This window comes from Temnothorax longispinosus, chromosome 6 (genome assembly GCF_030848805.1).
Source record: "Temnothorax longispinosus isolate EJ_2023e chromosome 6, Tlon_JGU_v1, whole genome shotgun sequence".
Taxonomy (NCBI): Eukaryota; Metazoa; Arthropoda; class Insecta; order Hymenoptera; family Formicidae; genus Temnothorax; species Temnothorax longispinosus.
In genome coordinates this window covers 4,867,816-4,893,464 of record NC_092363.1, presented here as the reverse complement: position 1 = coordinate 4,893,464, position 25,649 = coordinate 4,867,816, and the positions used below count along the sequence as shown (strand labels likewise).

Sequence of the window (25,649 nt, the reverse complement as noted above, 5' to 3'; positions counted from 1 at the left end):
GCCAGTCAAGTAGCAAGCCTTACCTCTGTAATTTTCCTATCTGTTGTTGTTGCAATTTGTCTTGTATTATAAAACAAGCGTTCGTCAAAAATCTGGTTATGTCAGGCGATTCGCATTGACAAGAAATTGCGATAATTAAAAAAAAATGCATCCGCTGCCCTCCCCTCCCCACCCCTCTCGCATTCTCTCTTTCTCTTTCTCGCTGGACTATTTTTCTCAGATGACAGGCGAATGAACGATCAAAGTCTGTTGAAATCGAACGAAGCTAAAGTTCATGGATATCGATTCGCGATAACCCGCCGGGGATCGCCCTCCACTTTCGGGGGTCGCACTTCCGAGACTCTACTGACGTTCGGCGTCGATATTAATTCCACCGCATATGCAACCGGCATGCTGTTGCCGCCCGGAGACGACCCGTTATACAATCCTCGTCTAACGCTTTCACCTTGCGAGCCGCGTGCGTGTTCCGATTTACGAAAAACCGCGACTGTGCGTTTGGAGAGAGCGAAAACGAGGCGGAACCGGGGAAAAGAGCGAAAATCGATGTGAGGAGTCCCTTCGATCTTCAAATACCTTCCTCCATATTGTAGAGTAAATCGAAGTAACATGTTATTTCTCATACGCGATAAAAAAAATTAACATTTGGATCTCCGTGTTCGATACTACTTTGAGAAACGCACGGTGCTGAAACACGTAAGGTACGAAACTGTAAGTTTCTCTCTCAAAAGGCCAAAGGGTGGAAATTTGAAAGGAAGCTCGGCGAGTGGGAAGGGTTCAAGGACGAGAGTCAGTCGGGGGACATAGGGAAAGGAGCGGTGCGTCAAATCGTAGCGTCACGAAGAAGCAATGTTGGGCAATTGCCGAGGGCTTTGTGGGCGCGCGCGCGCACGCGCGCCAGTGTGCGCACCCCGCAAGTGCGTGTATGTTTCTCGTAGGAAGCCCGAAAAGTAGGTCTTGGTTACAGTTAGATCTAACTGTCCTCTCTCTCTCTCTCTCTCTTTCCCTCCCTCTCTTCGTGCTCGTCTCGATGCACACAAGACGGTGACACGGGCTGTAACGCACCGTGCCGGTAAAAATGTTGACTATAGCCGCGTGCGTGCGAGCTCGGCGTTTCTCCTTGGAAACCACCGCGGCTCTCGATCGTGATCGAGATCGCGCGTACGCTCGGAATTCACGAAAGAAGCGATATCCCCCAGAGATGCGAGAGATAGAAGGTAATCTCTGCGAGCCATCGATCGATCGGTTGGATCTCTTTTCCGCAAGGACGGCACGTTAAATTGTTTTGTGATATCGATTTGCAACTAACACACGACATATCTTTATCAGAAATAATCTTATATAAATAGATAAATGCTCTCACACATACGCATACAATTCTATTTTTTCCACGCGTGTGTTTGAAATATTGCAAAGAGCCGTGTTTTTAAAGATTGTATCAGTCTCAAGTTTGATCTTGTAGGAAAATCTTATATAGAGTAAATTAAAGCAAAAAAAATAGCAAATTAAACATTACATTAGCGGAAGCGTTCTCCTGCGATAGCTTCACATCACGACAAGAATTTCGTCAAAACATTCGGGCGAGTGCGCCTCGCGCGCGGCGTATTGTTTGCCGAGGTATTAGCACGTACACGGCACTCTAAATTGGCGCTAACAATAAGAGGAAACGCAAAAGTCGGAAGTAGTACACACCGGTGTATCGGAAAGAGGAGGGCAATCGCCTATACATGCTCATTAGCGTGTTATTTCTCATAAATCGACGTCACCGAGCGATTATATACCCACGTTCCACGTTCTCGATCCGAGATGGACATTACCGTGGCAGGAAAGCTACTCCAAGGTAATCGCGTTCGTTTCCCCCGAAACGCGGGATATCGATCGAGAGCGTCGATAGGCGCCAATTGGCCCTGGGCACTATTCGGCCGCGCGGATCGGCACGTGGTGCCGTGTGCGTAAGTGCGTGAGTGCGTGCGCGCGTTCTCGCCTGTGCATGGGTGTCCATGACTCGCCGCGATATCTAACGAACTTTAGCAAGCAGCACGTTGAATTTAGGGCCAAGGAGCCATATATCTGTCTCCATATATGTATACGTCTATCACACACGCGCTGGAACACGCGCGCGCGCGCGCGCGTGTGTGTGTGTGTGTGTGTGGTGACTTTGACGTTAGACAAAGGCACGCGTGCTGTTTCGCAAGTAGCTTAACCGTTTGGAATCCCTGTCGGGAAGATCATGGCGGCCATAGCCCATACGAACGACCCGCGTACATATGCAAACGACGCGACGGCGTGATTTGTCGTCGGTTTTGAATTAGAATTCCGGCGCATAACTCACGCACGAGCGCTGCGTTCGCTCGTCCATGCGTGCCGCGCATCGCTCGCTCGTCGTTACGGTACATCCGTGGCGTGCTGCAAAGTGACACGTGGAACATTAGAAACGGCACACATATATATATGTACTGTTCGTTCCCTCGGTCGTATTTGAACGCGGATGTCCTCGTATTTATCGTCCTAAGTGCGAGAAGCCACACTGCTCTGTAAAATATTACGATCCCCGCACGTGTCACGGTTTTACTTCAAATATCACACTTATCTAACGTTGCCTAGGTAACAATATTAGATCAAAGAGTTTCCGCGAGAGAGTTTTCGAGGTTTCCCCATGAAACTGTTTACCATTTTTGCGCGTTATGATTTGCTACAATTTGTCATTACTTTGCAGCAATGAATTATTACTCTTTTAATTATGTGATTATTATCAACACAATCGAATAATTCAGTATTGGAAGAAAAGTTAAAATTTATAGCATATTTATAGCATTTATAAATCTATAAAATATTTTAAAAAGATTTATTCACATCTTTAATATTAAAATTTGTTGAAATTTATGTGATTATATTATTTTGACTATAAACTAAAAAATTTAAATAAAATGCGAAATGCGGAAGTTTTAAAATTGTCTCATACACTCATTTGGACATCCATTCGTGTTGTGAATATACGTGTAGTTTTCTGGGTCAGTAGACCTAGTGCAGCGCGATAAGGTAGTGTTCTCGTTTTTTTTTTCGAGTAACGCGTTATCTGGGCGAGTCAATCAGGTCGGGGGAATTAGGCCGTACTTGCGCTTCACGGCACGGTTGAATGTTGCAACCCGAACAGAAGCCGCGTGAAGGCGACACGCATTGGTGCGTGTCCGGTGTTCGCACCTGCGTGCATTATACATGCAATTAAGCATTTCGTGAATCGATAACAGCCGGATGGCCCGAGCCCGACTTACATTCGTGCAAGCCATGCATCCGGCACGATATCGCGAGATATTTAATATTGCATCCGCCTGCGGATACTGTCTGCGGTCGCATGACGGATATGCCTGCCGAGAAAAATCTCAATTACATCGGTTTGGTTTCGAAGCTTGTGACAAACGTCGGAAGCGAAATCACGGTGCATGTCGATAAGTAGATCAAAAACTGAAAAGCGGATAGAATGGAAGAATGGAAGAATGCATGGAATGGAGCACCTGGGATCAGGTGCAACATAAAAGTTTCTGATATTACGCAATACTCGTATATATAACAAACTATAAAGATTCCTACGAGAAATCCAAGTGGCATAAATAACGCGAGATCGTAAATGTCTGTATTTATTTCTAGTAGCAACAACTCACGGTCCAGCACTAAATTTGACATACCAATTGTGCTTCTCGCTCTTCTGGTTTTCTATACTTCCGCATGAATGAGACATGCCATTGAATGCGTCAGTAACCTAGGTAAAGCACAATGCGCAGTGCTGATATACTGGGCGATAGGAAACGCGTCGGACGAAAATGTTACCGAGAGATTTTATCATCTCTCGAAAGTGAATCACGTGCCGTGTGTGCAATTCAAATTTTTCACGAGGTATGCCGCTACCCTCGATATACCCGCAACGATGTTTCGAAGGTGTTCCAGTCTTATATAGACGTCCGTTCCCGTAACGTCTATATAAGTATTTTAAGACACAATTATATAAAGATAAGAACAATTGCGCGTGCTGAAATAAAATGAAGAGTGGAGCCGCGATACCCCGTCAAAGTCTCGGGGTTAACTCGCGGTTCATTTCGGAATAATCGAGCTCGTTAATATCGCTCTATCTCGCGCGGGGACCTCGGAGCTATCTCGCTATCTCGGGCGAGCCGATCCGAGAGGCACTTCTATCGCGCGCCGATGTTATTCCGGCGTACGCGTCATCGCACGTCGGCGGAATGCAAGGCGAAGCCGGTGGTACGGAGCGTATAGTATAGTAATTCGAGAGTCTCGATGCGTGACCGAAGGCCCCCCTCCGAGGGGGATAACCCGAAGCGAAGAAGGAAGAGAAGTTGGAGCTGTACGGAGTGAACGAACGCGCGCGAGCGTCACTACGCCGCGCCGCTCGCAAAACTCCATCGGCGCTCGTGGCAAAAGTACACTTCCTGGAGTCAAGGTTAGCTGCTAGCGCGTGCTCTGATGCAACAGGATACCGGCCATTGACTTCGGCCGCCTAGGGTCATCCTCCCCTCGTCCTCGTCCTCGCGTTCCTGCGCCGTTACGCGAAAGCTCGTCTCGCGGCTCACTGTGGGTGAATGCACCAAGTGAACGACCGATTAAGAGAAGACACGACACGCGGTTTAACGGAGGAGGACCAGTTATATAAGTGCTCAACATCGATGGACACTAATTGACGTTTATCGGAAACGACTCGATGTTAGAAAAAATAAAAATAAAAAGGCGCAGTTGAAATTACGCTGTACGAGCAAGAAAATATGTATACATATATATAGATCCCAGGTTAATGACTACCGATCGGGCATTCACTTGATATACATATCCTCTTCTAGCTGGCCTTCTAGCCGGGTGGTCGGTGATCCTCTCGGCCGAACTACGTGGCCTTCTCCGTTGCTATTTCTATTACAAACATGTAATCCGGCCGTTAAACGCGGAACTCGGTAGAACTGCGCGGCGATTCATCGCGGGCTTTGTTACGCTATGAAGATACGAAAACGTGCCAAAACGCGAGAGATCGTTGCGAGAAAGAGAGGCACGCGGCCGAAATCTTATCTCATTCGGTATTCTGCTATCGCGAAAAAAAAAATGCCATGTATCACTCGGATCGCTTCGTCAAGCGTTAGCAGCTTAAAACCGGTTTTTTAAGTGTCCCCGGTTTTAAAACAACTCGGTCGTTCTAATCGTTAGACCATTATGATGCAATTCGCGTGTCACCGCGTGCTTCTCTCTCTCTCTCTCTCTCTCTCTCTCTCAATTTCGTGCCTGTATTTCGTCACGACGTCACACTTTAATCGCATTCGAGCCAATCCGCAGGGAAAAGTCAACAACGTTAGACGCATGGAGGTGCGACGTCAAGGCCTAGTTGTTCGTTAGTATTACAAGGTGAGCGCAGAGTTACGAAATCGCGACAACTTCACGATAGCATCGTGGCGGCTTATCAGATTATTAGACTTATTAGAGGCTTGCGGGTCTGCGTTAATTTTCGCGGAAGAGGGCCGAGGCGGCGCGACGCCGAGAGAGGCGCGGAATCGAAAGGAATCGATGCTCCGCGCGCGATAACGCTCTCGCGGCGGTTGTAATAACATCAGGCGACGTGAGAAACGAATATGCATACATTACGCGAGTCGTGCGTAAGAAGTTTGCGGGCACGCGCGCTGATAAATCCCCCGGATCGAACTCGAAATCGTTCATCGAAAATGGGTCAACGACATCGGCGAATATTACGCAACGCATTTACACGCTCGGGCGACGGATGTGCGTGCGATGCGCGAGCGAATGCTCATGACCGTGAATTAGACGAATGACCGGAATTAGAAGCGCTTTGTACTCGACGCTCGTGTGCGTATATATGTGTATAGTATTATTCGCCATTCGTGTTCCGCACGATGCGCTCCTCGCCAAGTATCATCTTCCGCGGTACAACCTCGTCGAAAATCGCATCGGCAAAGAAGGCGAACATATAATTATCCAATATAGTTACATTTTACATTCGGAAGACGATTACTTCAGAAGATAATATCTTAATTGAGAAAAGAATGTGTTTCATTATCTTTTAAGTTAATTGAATGGTATATTCTTTGAAAGAATCCTTGGTATACTGAATTAGGATGCGTTCTCATGCGCCTTTCTTCCGGTGACGATTTCTCACGAAATCGGATCCTCTCTCGCATGAATTTTCGTAGAACAAAGATTGCGCGCGCACGGCGCAGTGTCCAAAGTTTCGAGTCGCGAGAGAGAGAGAGAAGCTGGGACTGCTGGGAGAAGAGCCGCGCGTGATTTAACATTCACGGACAAAGCCGGCGGGCGTCTATTTTCCGCGTCCCCAGCGCTCTTCCTACGCTCGGGACGCGCGTATATGTCAAACGCCATACATATACACACGTACACAACACGCGTACTCGCCGATTTATCGCGGGGGCAACCTCGAGATTCACGGTCGTCTCTCCACGTGTCGTTTCTTGCCCGTTCGCCGCGATGCGTGTGTGGTGCGCGCGGTCCCTTCTCTCCCCCTCGCGGATCCCTCATAGTCCCCCATATCTTTTTTTTTTCTCTCGGCACCGCTTTTCGCCGTGCTGTGTGCACCGAACTTGGGCTATGTGCGAAGAAGACGGCCTTGGTCTCACGCGGCCATTGGCCGGGCCTAGAGGAAGCTTCAACCACGATTGGCCTGTCAATTTTTCGTACGGGCGAAGCTGAAACGAGCTGAGCCGAGCCGAGCCGAGCCGATACGGCAAAACATATATATTCGCTCGCTTAGCTCGCTAGCACACTCTGCATTGTCGACCTTGACGGGGCATTGACCGCCGTTCCCTTCCCTTGGCCGCCTTCCTCTATATTAGAGTTTTTGTCTCTGCTCTAATCAAATCGACAACCGCTCTTATCTGCTCGCGAAATTTGGAGCGCGAGCGCACCGCGCTATCGATATCCCGTGGCAATCGCGGAGACGGAACTTTGCGCTCTGTGATTTTTCGACCCGATCGTGCGATCGAGAGGACTTGTTGCTCGTAATATAATCTTTTTTTGATGCGAAAAGTCAATCGATGCCGAGAGAATCCCCATTTTATCCAAGATTAGAAATCTCTTCTATATATGACGTTAAGCGTCGTCTACAATGGCAGCAGGAGTATGCGGTAAGATGTAAGCAGTAAACTATTGACCAACCACAGTCGATTATTCTTGAATTGTAAAAATCCCATTAGTCAATAATTTACTCGTTACGTCTTACTGTATACTCCTGCCGCCATTTTAGACGACGCTTCACATTTATTATATTTGTTATGCCGAGTTAGTCCTAGGGAGAGGGAGGAGGAATTTGATCCCTCCCTCCCCTATAGTATTAAGTTCATTTTTCTGAAGCTGTCTTTTGATAAATATCGCGGTAACTTATTTTCAGACATTATCGGTCGCTGACATCGCGATTGACATTGAGTTAAGCCGTAATTGCCGGGCTTCACTCACGTTATGTATTACACGCATTCGGTCACGGTGCACGTACACGAGGCTCCGAATTATTATTGCGTAGTAGGGGAACGATGACCGTCGTAAGAGGCTTCGCCGAAAACCCTAACTCCCAAAGAGCTCTACCGGCTGGCCTTGGAATATGAATAGATTGCCCGCGAAGAGTGCATTGCACTGTTACGTAACTACGCACGTTTTATTTGCAAGTTTCGTGAGCCGGTAGTCACGCCGCCGGCAATCCTCATTATTAAACCCTCACGTAATCCCATCGAAATGGCAATATTTGCAATCTCGATTAACGTAGGCAGTGTATAAATAGTGCGGATGGTAATATTAGAAAGGCAATGGTTTTATTATAGATAAAACGTACAGATATATCCAATAAGATCTAATAACACTTAAATACGAATAACCATTATCCATTCCATTGTTTTTATAGAAATGTCTTACGTATTGCATAAGAAACATTATAAATGGCAACTCTTCAGACTCTTCTTTTGCACCGTTGTGGCGCATGGCGCCGCGCCGTGTCAAGGCAAACTATCGCTTATTATCGGTAACCTTCGCTATGACGGCGTTGTTGTTCACTTCCCAAATATAGTCCCCGACTATGAAAAATATCTAAATAGATACGCGCGACCGAGCCGAGAGTGCTCGTGCACGTTATCTCTACTCGCTCATTCAGTAACAGCCGTGCTCTCGCTCGCTCGACGAGTCGATGACGGCGCGGCGTTATGCGGCCGTGTCGTAAACACGTCCTCCAAGCTTCGATCTTCGCGTGCGCGACGTTACGTAACGGCCCGCGCCGAAATTCTTTGCAACATGTCGCGCGTGTATTTCTGCATGCGGCCCGATAACGGGAACAACAACGCATGTGCGGCGTGAGAAGCATCTCTCGTGGGCCTGCTATCACGCGACGCGACGCGACGCGACGCATTACAGAATTTATTAATAGTCCCGGGACTAACATACGCCGATGAGTTCTGCATATTTCATTATTTCCACAAGTGTGCCGGCGAACTGCGCTGCCGTCCGGCCGTTCCACGCGCGTCTCGGAACGTACTTTGCGGATGTACGGGCCCCCGCAGGGAATCGTGCACATCTCTCCGCGATACGACGAATTTTTGAATTCTCGCGAAACTACAAATTTGTTATTCTTAATCCGACGAAGTGGGAGAATCTCTTTCGCGTTTATTTCTCTCGCTCTCGTTACGCGTACGGCATATCGTGCCCGTATATCCGGATTCCACCTATGAATGTCGACATAGGCGATGGAGTAAGCCGACAATCGCGAAACGCCCACACACAGGTACACGCAATTCGGCCGTTGGCCCTTGCATAGCGAATAATAAGCTATATATCTGGCCCAAATATCTGTGACGCGCGAATAGCTACCGATAACCGAAAACATATATACATTCATGTATGCAGCTAATTTTTGTCTAAAATTAAATCGGCCTCAAAGGGATATGAATAAATCATATCGATGTTTCAGATCAAGCTACATAAACATTAATGCGGCTATCTTATATTAGGCAACTTATAAGCAGCAAGATTATTAATATACAGCGACTAAAATAACGCGATAGTGCACAGAAAAAAAAGAATATTCTTGATTTGAAAATATCTTTAGTTTCAACATCGAAATCTAGAAATAAGATTATAATGCGTTAAGTGGAGAAAACTTGCTTAAATGATGTCATTTTATATAGTTCAACCAAGAAAAAAAGTTGAAATTCTTATAAGATTATAGATTGTTGTGTATATACAAAACAATGAATAATTAATTTGAGTATATAAGTTTTGATTTGACACGTCTTCTTTTTCTGTGTGCAGAGAATTGTCACTCGAAATAAGATATTTGTAGGCAAAGAGACACTGTCATTATTATACACGAGACAAGTTGACGACGCGAATACGTATTCCGACGAGCACCGCGGGTGAACGCGAGTCATCGCACAGAGTCGTTGAATCTAAGCTCTGCTACTCTGCACTGTCGGATACGCGGTAAATCCAATATTCGTCGGATAAGAGGTTTGAAATTGCGCTCAACGGGGAGCACACGGAAATATGATCCCGCGCTGAGAGGAGGCTCAAAGAGTTGGATACACTTTGTGTACCGGGAGAGCTACTCGGAAAGACAGGTGCTTTGAACCACCTGGTCGTGCCCTCGTCACCTTCCTCCTTTCTCCTCTCGCACTTGATTTCCTTATTCCTATAGTGCCTAGGAGGAGCGCCGCCGATGAGGCTTCTTCCCACATCCGTCTAAACGCAACGAAGCTCTTTCACGAAATGTCCCGTTTCACCTGATTCGCACGGAATCGTCACGGAAATAATGAGGCGCGGAAAGAAGTAACGCGCGGACGCGAATAGCTACCGATAACCGAAAACATATATACATTCATGTATGCAGCTAATTTTTGTCTAAAATTAAATCGGCCTCAAAGAGATTTGAATAAATCATATCGATGTTTCAGATCAAGCTACATAAACATTAATGCAAAGAGGGTTTCTTTTAAAGATATTTTTTCTGGGATGTTTAGTTACATCGCGGAGGCTTCAACGGTCGGTTACGGCCACGGTTTTTTTCCCTTCCTTTTTACGCGCAGTCGTTCCTGGATACTACCTCGCTTTACATGCAATGGTCGCCCGTGTCACATTACACGCCCGCGCGTTGGCGAACGCGCATTATATTATACTTGCGCGCGTGAATTACGAATTACGGAAGATCGTGTCCGAAGATGACCTACATACGCAACGGGCTGCGAGAAAGGGCATCGACGTCAGGCGTGCTAGGCTTCGGTTCCTTTATGTCGTAGAGAGGGAAATGGTGGGCCGGTTGAAAAAAAAAGGGTTCGTCGGTCACCGGCTTCCTTTGCGCGCTGAAATTCCCGCGCTCGTCCGCCGCGCGATGATGCCCGTTTACATTGTAAGTCGTGAGAAAGAAAAGGCTCGAGAGCGTCTTGTGCGTGCACCGAAAAATTCTCGGCATGCTAATCTTGCGATACTAATAGAACTTAGAGAGAGAAAATGGACGATCCACTGATTGTTTTTGACTCGTCGAACGTTTTCTTTTGATAACAACTTTGTTTGGTCGTACAGTACGTGTCTGTAATTCGCTTATATTGATTATATTTTGAAGACGATGCATCCTATTTGTGTTTCAGGAGTTACGTTCAAGGCGCACAGGTTAATCCTCGCAGCATGCAGCAAGCACTTTCAGGAGCTCTTCGAAGGAATGCCGCCTTCTCCCGCGGGATTGATCGTTATTCTCGATGGGACGAGTGCCCACAATATGGCGTCCCTCCTCGAATTCATGTACCGTGGAGAGGTACATGTGTCCCAGGAATCCCTCAGCTCCTTCCTCAAGGCAGCTGAATGCCTTCAAGTACGTGCCTGTCTCTTTTTCCGTAAATAATGACCTTAAATAATGTTCCCCGAATAATTGTACACGTGGCGCGGCGCCCGACACGGCTCTGAAACGCGCCTGGCTAAAGTCTCTGCGTGTCAATTTGTGTCGTGGAAGCTCCGAGAGGAGTCAAATCATTTGTCAAGCTCTCCTCGAAAATGCGTTGTCGCCCATTGAGCTCTGTATCGCGTGCTTCGATTCAATATTTTCAAATATTTACTGAAAAAAAGGCGCGATTTTGTTTGATTAATAAATATACACTGAGCAAAATTACCGCTGACGTCAGTTACGCGGATGTTCATTAACATAATCCATAATACTTATGCGCACTTGTTAAATAACGCTTTCTCTTAAATTATTTTAGCGCTCATGATATTTTTTTGCATCGTTATACCCTTCTGATATTTTCTTACAACATATTCCTAAAATATATTCATTTGTCTATAATTGTCTCCCTAAATCCAGGTAAAGGGTTTGTCGATCATCGAGCACGAGAAGCTGGCGGTGGCGCAGAGGCACGCCGCGGAGAGTACCAACACCTCTGCGGACGCAGAGAGTAGCGGCCGAGGCGGGGGCGGCGGAAGCGGCGAAGGCGGCGGAAGTGGCGAAGGCGGCGGTAGCGTCGGGGGTAGCGTCGGGGGTAGCGTCGGCAGCGGTAGCGTCGGTGGTACCATCGGCAACGGGGGCGGCGGTGGCGGCGTCGGTGATATGAGCGATATAAGCGAGGCGGGCGAAGCCACCATGGTCAGGAATATCATGAAGAGGACTTACACACCGGTGCCGTCGCCCGCCCCGGAGTACCCCGTGCCTAGCGGGGCTTACTCCACGTCTCACTATTTCGAGAGTCCGCCGAAGAGGCTGATGAGGTAAGGACCTTTCGCCGAGGCGCGAAGCACTTTTACGGGAAGCGCGACGGCCGCAAGCGGCCTTTCCACGTTTTACTGCCGAAGCGGCCTTTCTACGTTTTATTGCCGATGACATATGTAACAATAATTCGCGCGAACGGCAAAGCGATAAATTATTCGTGATGAAGAAACGATTATTTTGATGAAGCAACTATTTTTAGAATTTTTTCGGATTTCCATCTTAGTCGGAATATTACATGAATTAAAAGCATGTAATTTTGCAATGAGCTTTATCATATGAAGAATGTCTTGGACATTCTTTCACTCGCCCCACATTACGCCATGTCAATTTCCGGATTCGATTTCCTTCGCGCTTCCTCTTTACCGTATTACTCGTTTAGCAATTTACGTGTTTACCAAATAGTCACGCCGTGTTACGTGTTCTTGCCAATTCACTCGCATAATAAGATTCTGTGAGCTGTGACGACGTATTTTTAGGTCGCCGAGCGACATCGATAGCGAGCGAAGAGCGAGCGTGTTGCGTGACGGCGCTGCTTTTCGGCCAGCGTCCGCCCCGCAACCACACTTGCTGGAGAACCACCTCTACCAACCGTTTACCTATCCCTCCGAAACTTCTTTGCATCCCCACACCGCGCCACATACGCCCACGGAACTGGAACAGCAGCTGGAACGGGCGCGGTCCGAGGAACGCAGCAACTGTGATCTCAAGGAAAGCGTTGCCGAAGGTGAGATTGACCTACAACGATGAAACCGATCGTAAAAATCGGTCGAAAGATCCCGTCGCCGATCAGTCCCGCAGACGTAGATCTTGGTCTCGTGTTCGCAGATCTTCGAATAAAACAGGAGCCAGTGGAGTTGGCCGATCGGGAGAGAACGGAGAAGTTGGCGGAAAGATTGTCGAAGCGGGATGACGAGATTTTTCCCGCACGAAGGTTTGACGCGGGTTCGTATAGGCCGAACTCGGATCATCTGCCGCACGGGGCACAGCTGGGCCCGACGATGGTGCCGATGCCGGCGGCTCATCCGCCGACTCCCGATCAGAGCCCCGCCGCGCCCACCACGCCCGCTATGTGGAACATGAAGATCCACAAGGCCAGCACTGTCTCTACTGTCGGCGGCGGTGAGTGCCATCCATTGTTTTTGCATCGCGAGACATATTGTCCGTACTTAACACGAGCGGCGTGATTGCGACTTTAATTGGCCGAAATCCGATTCGGTTGAACGTAATGAAATGATACACGCGCAGCTTAGCGCTTACGCGCGAAATTATTTTACCCAGCTCGCGCGATAATTCCAATAAGTTATTCGCGAACCATCGATTCGACATGTTGACAGGGAACGTCAGATTCCAAAAACCTTGGCCGGTAACAGATAAGTCTATTGACGCGTGAAATCAAGGATGATGTAACAAGTGAACGGGCACCATTCGAGTAAAACCTTGCAGGTTTGTTGAACCTCGTGCGCGCGAGCGCTTTCGTACCACGTGTATTTTGATTCATCGCCAAAATATACATGAGTGCGAATGACAAATTTCTTCGCACGTACTATGCGAAAATTAGTTTTTGTGCACGCTGTTTGGCCGGCAGGCCAGAATATAATTGGGCAATTTATATATTGCCCAACGCTCTGACAGAAGCGCTTTCGATCCGATAGACTTTATCTGGTCCAATATGCCGGGCAAGAAGAAGGAAGGCCTTCTGGCTCCGGAGTTACAAAATGCATGGACGTTGCATCATCGGCTGCACGTGGGGCCTGACCACGGATGTTGCAACTGCCGCGTTCCTCTCATGCTTGTACCATTTCTCCTACCGCTTCTCCCCGAGTCATCTCTCGGCGAGAGATAAAACGGTGCATCGTAAAAAAAGAAGCTCGCTATGCGCGCCGTAAGGCGCCGTCTGACGCTCTCCCAAACTATCCCATGTTCCCCCTAACGAATTTTTTTTAACGGATTTAAAACGAATAAAAATCTTTCTTCTCATGCAATTTCTTAATTTTCAAAGAGGGAAGGAAAATCGATTCCAGACTGGTCAAAGAATTCATAGCCGAGAGATAAAATACGACGGTTTTCGGAACGGTTTTCGTGTAGATCTTTTTTCGTCCACGTGTACGTCAGTCTCCGCTTCGGCGACGCTCTAACGTGCAGAAAGAGCTAGAGAGCGACGACGCCGTACGTGAACGTACGTGGATTTACCCGTGGGCCTCCCCGTCCGTGCCCCGGGACGAGATGATGCCTTACGACTTGCCTTCACGGTGTGAACAAAGTGTACAAAGAGGATGCAGGCGACGGTGCAGCCACTGGGAACATCTTTTGCTCCGACGAGCAAATCACCGAGCGTGACGCTACGACGACGCCACGTGAAACAGGCGCGACGGACGCCGGCCACCAACACCAACGTGTGTGGACGTCGGTATTAACGTCGGCGTCGCGGCGACCGTGTGCCACCGCGGATGACACCCCGACCATTTTTAATCGCCCGCTCGCTCGCCCGCCGCAAAGAAAGTAACGAAGCGTCAACTAATGCAACGGTTATTGACATTAAGCCCGTAGAGGAGAACGGGCAAAGAAACGGGAAGGACGGGGGAGGCGATCCGTGCATGTTAAACGTGCTCAAGGAAGAGTGAAAGAAGTCCGCTGATAGGCGGAGAAGCTATTTATTAATGTACTAAAGTTCGAGGCGCCCATGCGGTCGTCTCGAAAGCCTTCCTTTGCACTTTCAGCTTACTCGGAGATTCTCAAAGATACTCAAAACGTGTCGTAAAAAAAAAATCAGATTATTACGCCAGATTATTACGTCATGAATGCGAGATGACATTGGAACAAGAGGATTTTATTGCCGCTCTTAAATTATTCAAAAAGCATGTGGATCACACAGACGCAGAGACGCGAATCTCTGAAAGGGCATATTATAAAGAAAAGTAGGGTGAAACTCTATTGAAAAGTGGGGTACACTCTATTGCGCTAATGTAGGTGTGACCGTTGCAAGTGTAGCCAGAGCTCTTTGAAGCTCTAGTCGTGTGCGAAGGAATGCGGTGAGAGAACCGTGGCCGCGCGATGAGAAAAATCGTGACCGCCGCATTGTTGAGTTATTCTATCGGGAGTACAGTTATGCTCACCAAGAGTCCACCGTTAAAGCATTACTTTTTGTTAGATCCTGTACGAAAAGTCGTTAGAAACTTCGCTTCGCTGTTCGGATATATCACTGAGCCTCGGCATAGAATTTATACGACGTCTCGCGGTGCTATTGCGCAAGTTATTTGGCGAAAGAAAAAAAAACCGACTTGCGAGGGACCTCCCGTGTCCGTAGATTTGAATTTTATGGAATCTTCTCAAGCGGTCTCGAATTAGAATCACTTTTTATTACTCTCTGCCCGCGAAACGGCATCTTAATCTTCTCGTACGTGCTGTAGTTAGATTTGCTGTTTATATTAGACACGTATAAATTAATGATTCGGCATAAAAAGTGTTTAACCGTCGAAGATAAAAACCTCTGGTGAAATTATCTTTCGAAATAATACTTCGATTATTTGAAGAAAATACAACTACTCTATATTCCTTTTGTAAGTCATTTGACGTTTGATCTTGCCGCTGATTGCATTTATTGCTGAAAAACGATCGTATATCGGCAAATGAAAGTTGCATAAGATCAGTGAAATAAAGCCACACGAAAAGACTTCGAAAGCATCCCACAAAAGCATCGTCAGATTGTACTTAATTTTTCTTTTACGTTTTCTTTCTCTAACATACACAGTACTTTCTCTTAAATTCCAGAATGCTGCTTCCAGAATGCTCTCTCGACTTTCTATTACGAGTACGAGCTTTATGAAATGGCTGATCAATATTGCTCAATATATCGCGTGATTATTTTATGTTTGAAAGAAAAATTTTATTTTATTTTATTTAAAAGAAATTTCTGAGTTTTGTATGATTGTGCCATAAGAATCATTAATCAAATTTATTCGATGCGAAAGACATACGCGCTCGATGGTACGATGACGTTCGATAAAGTGTCTCGCTCGGAACAAAAATCATTATCATTTCATTCTCCCAGTCCTCGATTGTTCTGCAACGCTTGCAACGACATTATAGTCGCTTATTTATGCTTCTGCTATCGTGAATTCATTACTTGCGCAGTTATGGCACACCAATTACCGGGCGAGAGCCCGGTGACCGTTTGTAAGCAGTAAAAAAAAATGGAGAAATAGCTGATCGACGTACGAAATGACGCGGAAAGTGAAAGCGTCTTCTCGGAGGGGGGGGGGGGGCGGCTAACGTGTCTCTCGCTCAATTCATTCTGTCGAAGAGGAGAATGCTCAATGTTGCTTAATTCGCTCTCTCGCTACCTATGCCCTTCATGCAACGGAGACGACGAGACACGCGAGAGAACTCGCGTCCCTCGCTCGTCTAATTCGCCCCGTTGAATTATGAATGAAACCTCATGCGAGGGAGGGAGGGGGGAGGATAGGGGTAGTGCAGTTGCATCGGACACGTGCGGGTTCACACACAGGTGCATGTCGTCGCCGCGCCGGCCGGCCGGCCGGCCCTCGTCTTCCCTCGGCCGATTATTTCTCCTTTTGCTCCCTCCCTCCCCGTCTGCTCCTTTTATTCTAACTCTCCTTGCAGGAAGACCTCGCAACCCTTCTGCAATTTCGCGCGCGTGCCTCGTAAAAGTTTCAGTCAGGCGTGCAACGAACTACGGCGAGGAAGCTCATGCAAGCGGCGACTCGCTTAAACATTAATTCGTCATTTCCGAGTATTAATTCCACGTGCGCCTTCGCGGCGACGCGCGACGTGCCTGCGGCGACGTTTGGATGGATGATGATTTCACATCGCCCGTGGAAAGCACGGAGGATTTGCTCGATGGAGGCAAACATTTATCAATGATTGCGAGAAAATACGAGATTATATAGAAATCGCTATCGCCAATATAACTGGAGGGATATACTCTTAGATATGTTTTTTATCCTCACGGAAAGCTATTTGTTAACTCCGGAAATGTGTCATGTGTCAGAAGTTCCAGTATTTCTTATCAAATATATATCGCGAGACTATATATACAATATTTGTGGGTATAAATAATTTTTTGATATTTAATTATTTTTTGCAAAATTTAAAAAATATTTGTAAACTTTTCGTATTTAAATTCAATCGATGATTATTACTATGGTTACATCGAATAATTTTTCAACACTCTCGCATGCACGCGAGTTGCCATTACATATGCCATTTAAAAAAGAAGCCGCTCATTCGGCTGGCAGATTCTTAGAAGCGATTAGACGTAATTTAGCCTTGCCGCGGCATTCTACTGTCACGCCGTCACGAGACCTTCCAGCGCCGAAAATCGTTGCACAAGAGGAATGCGAGAACCTTCGTCCGTTACATTGCGGCAATGCGTCGAAAGTCGTGCACCAGCTTTCCTTCCTACGCAGCCAATGTCGATTCTGTTACGTCATAACGTTGGAACGGTAAAATTAAATGCACGTTCTATTTTTATGCCCGCAACTCGCAACACGGATTAGTCAACTCGTGTATCGGTGAATATATTATTCCGCACGCGCCGTTATCACTAACGGAATAACGGAGTAATTCCAATTCTATTCTTTCTAATTTTTTTCTATTTCTGGTTTGCTCAAATCTTGGACTTAAATAGATTTTCATTTTTATTCGCGATGCAAACTCAGATCGAGTCGATCAGCCGGCCCTTTGTGCACGACGATAAAAGTAGCTATTTTCGAGACGTGAGAAAATAGCGGGTTCCCTCCGAAGACAAGGCAGCAGATCCCTCGTGAGTTATGGGTTTAGGTTGTTTGGACGTTCCCGAGAGAGGATGCGAAAGGCTGGCTGCTATGTGTGTCATGGCCAGGCGCGGTGTTTTAGAAAGAGAGTTAGAAGAGCATGAGTCGGCCGTTCTACGCTCGCTGCAAATTATCTTAGAAGAAAATGTCCGTTTCACGCGTGCCCAATAGGCTTCCTAAAGTTGTCACGATTCTTCTAAAGACATAAAAAGGATAGACGGCGAAAAATCGCGAATTTTAGATTTAATATTTACTCAAAAATTGATAGAAAAAAAATGAATATTCACGCGCTTAAATCTACGATCGACATTCACGAATATGTAACGTAGTGTTTGGCAGGAGTGCGGCCAGAAAACGACATGACAGACATCCCCACATTCGTATTGATCGGGGGCGGTAGTATGCGGTAGAATCGCAGTAACCCGAATTAGAGGCCGCCTGTCCTAACTACGGCCTAAAATTGTTCGATTACTCCGTAGATTGCACGAAATTATTATCTGCCCTTTCGTAGCGGCGATCATTTATTCGACAAATAAGCGTATCTCATTCCGCGTGACAATAATGTTCGTATAGTTATCGTATAGTCATCGAGGGGACAGAGCAAATTCCATGTATTGAACACTGAACAGTAATCTTCGCCTAGATCCGGTAGAGCGATTACAGTCTCGAAGAACAATACAATATCAAAATTCACAAAATTCATGGACTAATTATAGTCAGTTCCTGAAAAACCCGAGTGTTGGATTCGTGGAATTATACGGAATATGAAAATTTGATGATAAGATTTGTTATTTGCAGTAACGTCATTAAAATAACCGCTATATATATTTGTACGTAATTTATTTCGCAGCTGTTGGATAACAGTTTTATATTTAAACGCGCATTATATAGCTAATCAGGAAATCGAAACGAGTTATGCCATGCGAAAACGGGCTTATCATCGGTGTCGTAACGATTGCAACGATTGCACGTACGCGCTCTCAGTAGGTCGATGCGCAGAAAAGGCGGAGAGGCGAAGGGCGAGGGGGTGAGCGAGATACGATCATCTGTGGTTGGCTCGTGATAACGCCCAATCTTGATGTCGCCCACACACGCATGGCGTACGACGAGCGCCTCGCGTTTTCGTTGGGCCAAAGCATGAAAACTCCTCGACTGCACGTATTGTTTTGTCACGCGCGCACGCACATATACATGCAAATTGTATACATATAGCTCGCTATTAACCGTTAGACCACCGGATACGATAGAAAGAAGGAGAGAGCGCGAAAAAGGCGGAGAGAAGGAGCGAGGGAGATGGAGAGAGGGAGAGTCCGCGGACACACACAATGCTGAATTCGGGTCACGAAATAATTCATGATAAGGCCATTGGAGCACCCGCTCGTACCAGCGAACTGATAAATGAAGCATGGAACGCACGGAAAAAAAAACACATACACACGCAAAGAAGGAACGCGCTCGTTTTCTCGTGAAGGTCTTGGTGTTTTTCGTGAGAGAGAAAGAGAGCGCGTCACCGCTCTTTGACGTAACGCGGATGTGTGCGTGCGAGCATATGGATATGCATTATTGAGCAGAATAATGACCATCAATGGCGTACGTGATAGACGTGGAATCGTTGATAAACGACGCGCCGCGGGCGATGATTATATTTATATACGCGATGAGGCCGGAACGACGCAGTTACGATCGATTCGGGACAATTAACTCTAATTAAATTAGGAAAATAATCTAGAAACGGCAATGGACAACGATTTTCGAGGAAGGACTCTTCCGGTAGGAAACGATGAGTTTCTGAAATTAAGCGTCTGAGAAATTTAAGCATTTCTAAAGCTACCTAATAATTGGCAAGTGATTTCGAGCCGTTAACGAACGGCCCGAAAATTTTGTATGAAAGATCGTGAGAAAAATGCACGCACTTTGCACCGGAGGATGTGTTCAATTAAAGCGGAGAATTTACTCGCGCTCATGCTTTTAAACTCGCGGTATGACAATGGCTCTAATTTGCATAATGTTACGCTCGCACACATATCCGTATTAATGATTATGATTACCGGTGCGTATAATTAACGGAGTCATTTTCGATAAAACATTAGAAATTATTCGATTATTCTTCGTACAGTATAATGTGTAGAAATGTTTTGCACATTAGGGTTTGAAAAGAAATACAAACAATAATTATCTCTTTCGACTCATATTTGAGTACGTCACTTCTCTTTTAATAATTTTTAATTATGAGTTTCTTATCATTTTTAATCCGTAACTACCTGCATTCCAAATTTCCTTTTGTTTCATCCTGGTTTATGTTACATGAAACTGGATTCGCGGAAACCCGGACAAAACCCCGTCGATAGTTGCGGCCATAAATTTTTCATTCATTTTCATTAACCACCGCCCCACCCTTGGAGGGTCGAATTTTTTACCGTCGCGGGTGCGCGCGCGACGCATTTTTTTCATGCTTCTTCCATACGAGCGAGGACAAAATAGCCGGACTGTAGCCCCCTCCGAACCCCCTCTCCCCCTTCTGCGAGCTTTATTACCATACTCCCCGCACCGGCAAGTTCAAATAAAACAACGAGCGCGCCGTGCTGCGAACCGGCGTTACCCTCCGCCCACGCACAATGTGCGTAACCCTATCTTCGCTGGATATCCTCTGTTCCTCGTCGTTCCCTCCCGGTCCAAGTTTTCCTATACAAAGGACAATCGCTGCCCGGTCGCGCCTTCTCTCTCTCTCTCTCTGTCTTTCTTATCGCTGCTGCATCGTTGCGTGAGAAGAGGGAACCGCAGCTTGAGAGACCGGTAGAATGGGTCAGGTCTCACGCGTGTGCGCGCACGCACGAGAGGCATTATGTATTAATGCCGCAAAATAAATTATCTACCGTAATAATCTTTTCTTCGCAATTAATTTTTGCTCCGTTTTAAATAAGTCTTCCGACTGAAAAACGCATGCGTTAATCATAAAGTATGTGGAATATCCGGCCGGGGAATTCTACCGGAAGGCAGCCGAAATTCGTGCGGTGCGCAACGCGCGTTAACGGCACATCATTTCGATGCACAGGCATATAGAAATTAGGCTCGCGACGCACGCTCACGCGCCTCATGCGTGTTGCACGACGGACGCACCGCATGCGCTGCGTCATTGCGCGAGGTTTGCGACGCGCACGCGGGATAGCGCCAGCTGCTCGACGCCCAGGCGCGTATATTTTCGTGGCGGGGAAGGTGGGGGTGGATCGCCAAATTGGGTAGGCAGCCAGGCGTGGGTGCAAATTTACTGCAGCACCACTACCACCACCGTGTCTCGCGGATTTGCCGAGCAAATTCGTCGTAGTCATTTACTACGCCGCTCCTTGCGGCGATGTTCTCTACATCGAAACCGAAACATATGACCAATGATTCATTGTTTTTATCACTAGCTTATGATTTAAATCGTTACCAATAAATATTATAGTAGTAACAGTATTCAGTATTACACATATTGAGCATATTATGACATCTTCCAACAACAAAAAGTGAATAATGTCATGGTTAAATGCTCGATACGATTTAAGAAAGTGCGAATTAGTCCTTTTATCATCAAATGCAATCGCAGTCAATTTTGCGAGAATAAAACTTGCCGTATCTTACCGTACCGTAACGTTTCCTTTCAACAGAATGTGGAATTTATCAACGCCGGAAGAGTGCAGAAATACGATAGTCATTCTTATCGCTTCACGCACGTGCGGAATGTACACGTTGCTATCGCGGGAAGGGCCGCCGGCCGGTAAATGCCCTCGAAGGTACCCGTATTTTCAGGAATTCGCGTTTTCCGCTACATTGTGGTGTAGGGCGCCGAGCGTCCCTCGCGCCGGGCCTACCGCGCGTACAAATCAATAACGAATGCGTGCGTGCGTGAGTGCGTGCGTGCACGGGGCTGCGTGTATGCGCGCGCGCAACGGTGTGTGCGTGCACGTGCCGCTAAAACTTTCGTCGACTTTGCGTGCTTCGGACGCATTCGTCGTGAGCCGGCTACGGGTGTGTGCGCAAACGCGGAGGAGCGTGTACGCGCGTGTATACGAGCATAACGCGTGACGCGACGCGACATCCGACGTCCTCGCGAACAAAGTAATCGCACGTCACCCTGGAAAATTATGTCTACACTATTTTCATCGCGGACACGCAGACGTTCGGAGGAGACACGTCGGAGCTTTTTCAGAACGTGTACGCCCGCGCGCGTCGAGGAAGCGATGACGAACTTTTGTGGGAGTGGGCGGACGTAATCCGAAAATTACGTATTCGTGTCGATATTATCGATCACGTAATAGCATGCTTGAAAATTAGTGCAACGATTATAGCATATTTGGCAATTAATTCTCTCGTTACGCTTAATGTCATCGAGCGTGAAAGAATTGAATGAAGAGTTAAATTTACTTTACGAAATAAATTTGTCAATTCGAAAAATTAGCTGTTTGCAATAGAATATTGCGCTTTGTACCCCAATATTGTCAGTGTCATCTCATCTCGTTGGCGTACCACGCGATTCCAAGAAGGATCCATTCTTCAGATTATTCCGCGCGCTAGTAGAAACGGATTCTTGTGGTCAGCCAGGTTTCCTTCGAAGATGATTATTCTTCAGATAAAGCGCATATATAAAAATTTTTTTTCTCTACAGCTCATTTTCTAAAATTAGAATTCTTGGTTTTAATCCTGTGCACTTTGATAATCAACGTGCTTTGGTACCGCACCCATGTATAATAGGCAGAGGTGCATAATCGAGGCCTTTCCTCGAATTCCCTCCGATTCCTAACTATTTCCGAGCCTCAGCGGCTCGGATCGCTTCGCCGACTACATGGCCAAAGTATTTCAGAATTTCAACGAGCTAGCTCGCTCTTCGTGGCCCTGAGGAGGTCAGGAAGACCTTCGTCAACTCCCTGTCCAAGCAACGTCGTTTTCTCGGCGTCCTCTATATTTCGGAAACGGAAAGCGGGATCTATTTTCTATCATCTACGCTTCATATCTCTCTCTCTCTCTCTCTCTCTCTCTCTCTCTCTCTTCGCTTTTCATAGTTACAACATTAGAATCCCTCGCTATTAAAGCAAAGTTACTTACATCGTCGCATCCATAAATACATATATATAATATATATAAATGATACGATCTTTATTCTTGTTGAAATTCCAAGGAAGTCGCTGCCGGTAGATACCGATATCCAAGCGAAGGTATATCGTATCCGCAATCATAAGGACATTGCGATTCAGGGAGGCCCGGGAAGTGGACCGTTGTGCGGGTTATGGTTCACGACGGTCTCCGAGGGGTTAAAAAAAAGGGAGAGAGAGAAAGAGTGCGCGGCCGTACCGCCATCCCTTGCAGAATCGACCGCCGGGTGCCAAGCCGGGACGGGAACAGCGCGGGAGGCCTGGGCTCCCTTGATTTCGGGTTGCAACGCACGTTGCCTGACATTGATTTTCCTCCGCCTCGCCCTCCTCTATCTTCTCTCCATTTTGGCCCTCGGCCTCTTCTCTCTCTCTTTCTTTCTCCCTAACCCTCAACATCGCCGTCGGTTTCGCCGTCCTCCTCGCTCTTATCGCGCCGCGGTCTCTCTTATCCTTCCGATTCGTCCGTCCCTTTGTCCCTCCTTTTCCCCTCTTCTAACCGTTCTCCTCTTTCTCCTCTTCTATCCTCTTCCTCTCCCGTTCGGAGCGAGTGCTCGCCCGAGCGGCGACCAATTTGGCGCCACCGAACAAAATGTGTCAAGGCCTGGCGAGATCCACAGCGCTATACGCAATGCTCATACGCACACGCACACGCATCATCCTATTCTCTCTCCGTGTACGCAGCGTTTTTAACTTTCTGCAGGGTGGATGTTCGGTCGGGATCACTCGGTCGGCTCAGGATCTCTATTTCGAGTTCTATTTCTACACAATGGAATTCTACAGCATATCCGGAGGCTGGACCCTGGTATTTCATTCTCATGTCGAATCTTCCACCGCAAAATAGATAATCGTTATCGTGCTATCTTCTATTTCGCATTCCTTGAACTGTCCTGAAATATGCGATACCATCTCGCGCTCTGGGCCTCCATTTTCCCAGCTCGCTCACGCACGCGTCAGCGCGTATGATAGCGGCGGAGGCGCGGGCGAGATCGCGCTACGCATCCGGGGGAACCGAAAATGAGGACGGGAGGGCTGAGAGAAGACGGGACCGCACGCTGATAACAGCGATACGCTTGTCAGCGGCGCGCGGCTTGCGATCGATCGCGGGTAAAGCTGCGGTGAGTTGCTGCGCGTTGCGGTAGGGCTGCCTGTGTATATCGGGAGTCACTCTTCGCGTTACACGTTTGTTCGATCCATTCAGCCGAAAAGGGAAAAAAGGGTCAGATCGTCGCGGCCAGCGAGGTGTGGGGATTGAGAGACGGGGGAGACCTTGGAGGCTGCCGTTGCGTTTCGTAACTTAACCTTTCCATTTTGCCTCCCAACCACCCGCCCGCACGTCCCTCCCGCGGGTCTCTCTCTCTCTCGAGCCTTTTTCCTCGCTCCTCTACCTCCTCCTTCCCCGAGCCCTTCGGTCAAACACGCACGATTCCTCCGAGAATCGGAAGCCCGCTCCGAATCGCCCGTATCCCCCTTCGTTTCTTTCCAGACCATAGACTCGCGGCCCTCAGGATCCTCCCCAGGACGTGACAATAATTCGAGGCGCGAGCGAATAACCAGGCTCGGGAGACTAATTGGATCGCTTAATTATTTTCCGAGGAGCGTTCGTTCGAGCCCTCCATAATAACGGTTTAATAACGGTGCCATACGTGCGGAGGAATGGACTAACTTCGTCCTGGGACAGATTCGGGCGGTGACATTTTCTTAGAGCGCGCCTCGATTCCGCGTTCTCGCGCGGTACGGAATTCGCGTTTCGTGGAATTTGGGCGCCGCATGGCTCGCACCTCGATTCACTCGGGGGAACGTAGCTATGTGTGGTAATCATCGATAAACACGAAGAGACCCCGAGCGGCGGGATCGGCGATTTCTTGGGCGGCGCAGATGGCACGATACCTTTCCCAGAAGCGCGCTCGTCCCGCTTCCTGGCCGGCACCGTTTTGCGTTTCTGCATGTCTCAGGGGCGTATCTACCCTGCAGCTTCGTCCCGCCTGCCCTTTCTCTCCTTCTACTGATGATCCTCGCCAAGCTCGTTTCCTCTCCCTCTCCCCTCTCTCTCTCTTTTTCTCTTTCGGGGCCCGTCCGGCCACTCTCCTCTCTTTCTCTCTCTTCCGGCTTATGGCGTCTTCGCGCGTACGCGCGCCTTTGTTCCGGCGCGCGGGTCCTTTGTGAATTTCATAGTCAGCTGCACGAGACCGTGTGTGCTGCCCCGCGGCCCCGTTTACATTTTCTAGGATGCCACGGCCCACTATTTTTAGACGCTGTCCGTCGCCGAGGAGCCGGCGCGGTTCCGCACGTAACACGCGCAAGCCGTAACCGCGCGCATGGTTTTTTTTTCCCGCCGCGACTGATATCGTCATTCGCCCGTATTTTCGGCGCACGTTTAATGATAAATACGATCGTTTGTTCCACGCGTCAGGTTGACATCGAACGCAGTTTGCGCATCAAACGAATAAATCTCGGAATCGCGTGACGTTGCATATGTGACGACAATATGACAATAGTATAAAATAAATGTACCGTAAATAACAATTGACAAAAATGACCGAGAATGATGACATGGAAAAAGAAGAGATTTTTCACGAACCACGGACGTTGGAAGAAAATTTTCGGAGATCGCGGTTTTTTTGTACAAAATTTACCGTATTACATGTGCTACTTGGGCCCATGATTATTTATGCATTGAATGTGGCCGCTACAATTTTTACGATGGTCCAGCGTATGATGTTGGCTTGAACGTGATATCTTCTCGTCGTTCGCATTTTTTCCCTGCCGTTTCTCGTGACACCTGAACGTTGGCGGCGAGTCCTTTCGTTTAGGGCCAGAACAGCCTCGATGATGGGCGGTCTCCTGTTTTTTCCTCCTTCGATCCTCCACCGAACTATTCCCGATTAATCTATATAATTTCGATAATGATACGGTGTGTCACGCAGCAGCCCGCTGGTGAATGGCCCCCGTTCAGCTATGCTCGTGAAACGCAAACGCGAATTTCGG

General features: G+C 47.6%; 1 protein-coding gene across 4 annotated transcripts in view; it reads left to right on the top strand.

Moving 5' to 3' along the window:
* Chinmo (Chronologically inappropriate morphogenesis) overlaps positions 1 to 25,649 on the top strand; it is a 54,222-nt gene that overhangs the window by 17,856 nt on the left and 10,717 nt on the right. For all 4 annotated transcript variants that reach the window (XM_071781054.1, XM_071781052.1, XM_071781053.1 and 1 more), the window contains 4 exons: positions 10,638 to 10,858; positions 11,345 to 11,745; positions 12,223 to 12,470; positions 12,572 to 12,865. In XM_071781054.1, coding sequence (XP_071637155.1) covers positions 10,638 to 10,858; positions 11,345 to 11,745; positions 12,223 to 12,470; positions 12,572 to 12,865 — 1,164 coding nt within the window. The remainder of the gene's footprint in view (positions 1 to 10,637; positions 10,859 to 11,344; positions 11,746 to 12,222; positions 12,471 to 12,571; positions 12,866 to 25,649) is intronic.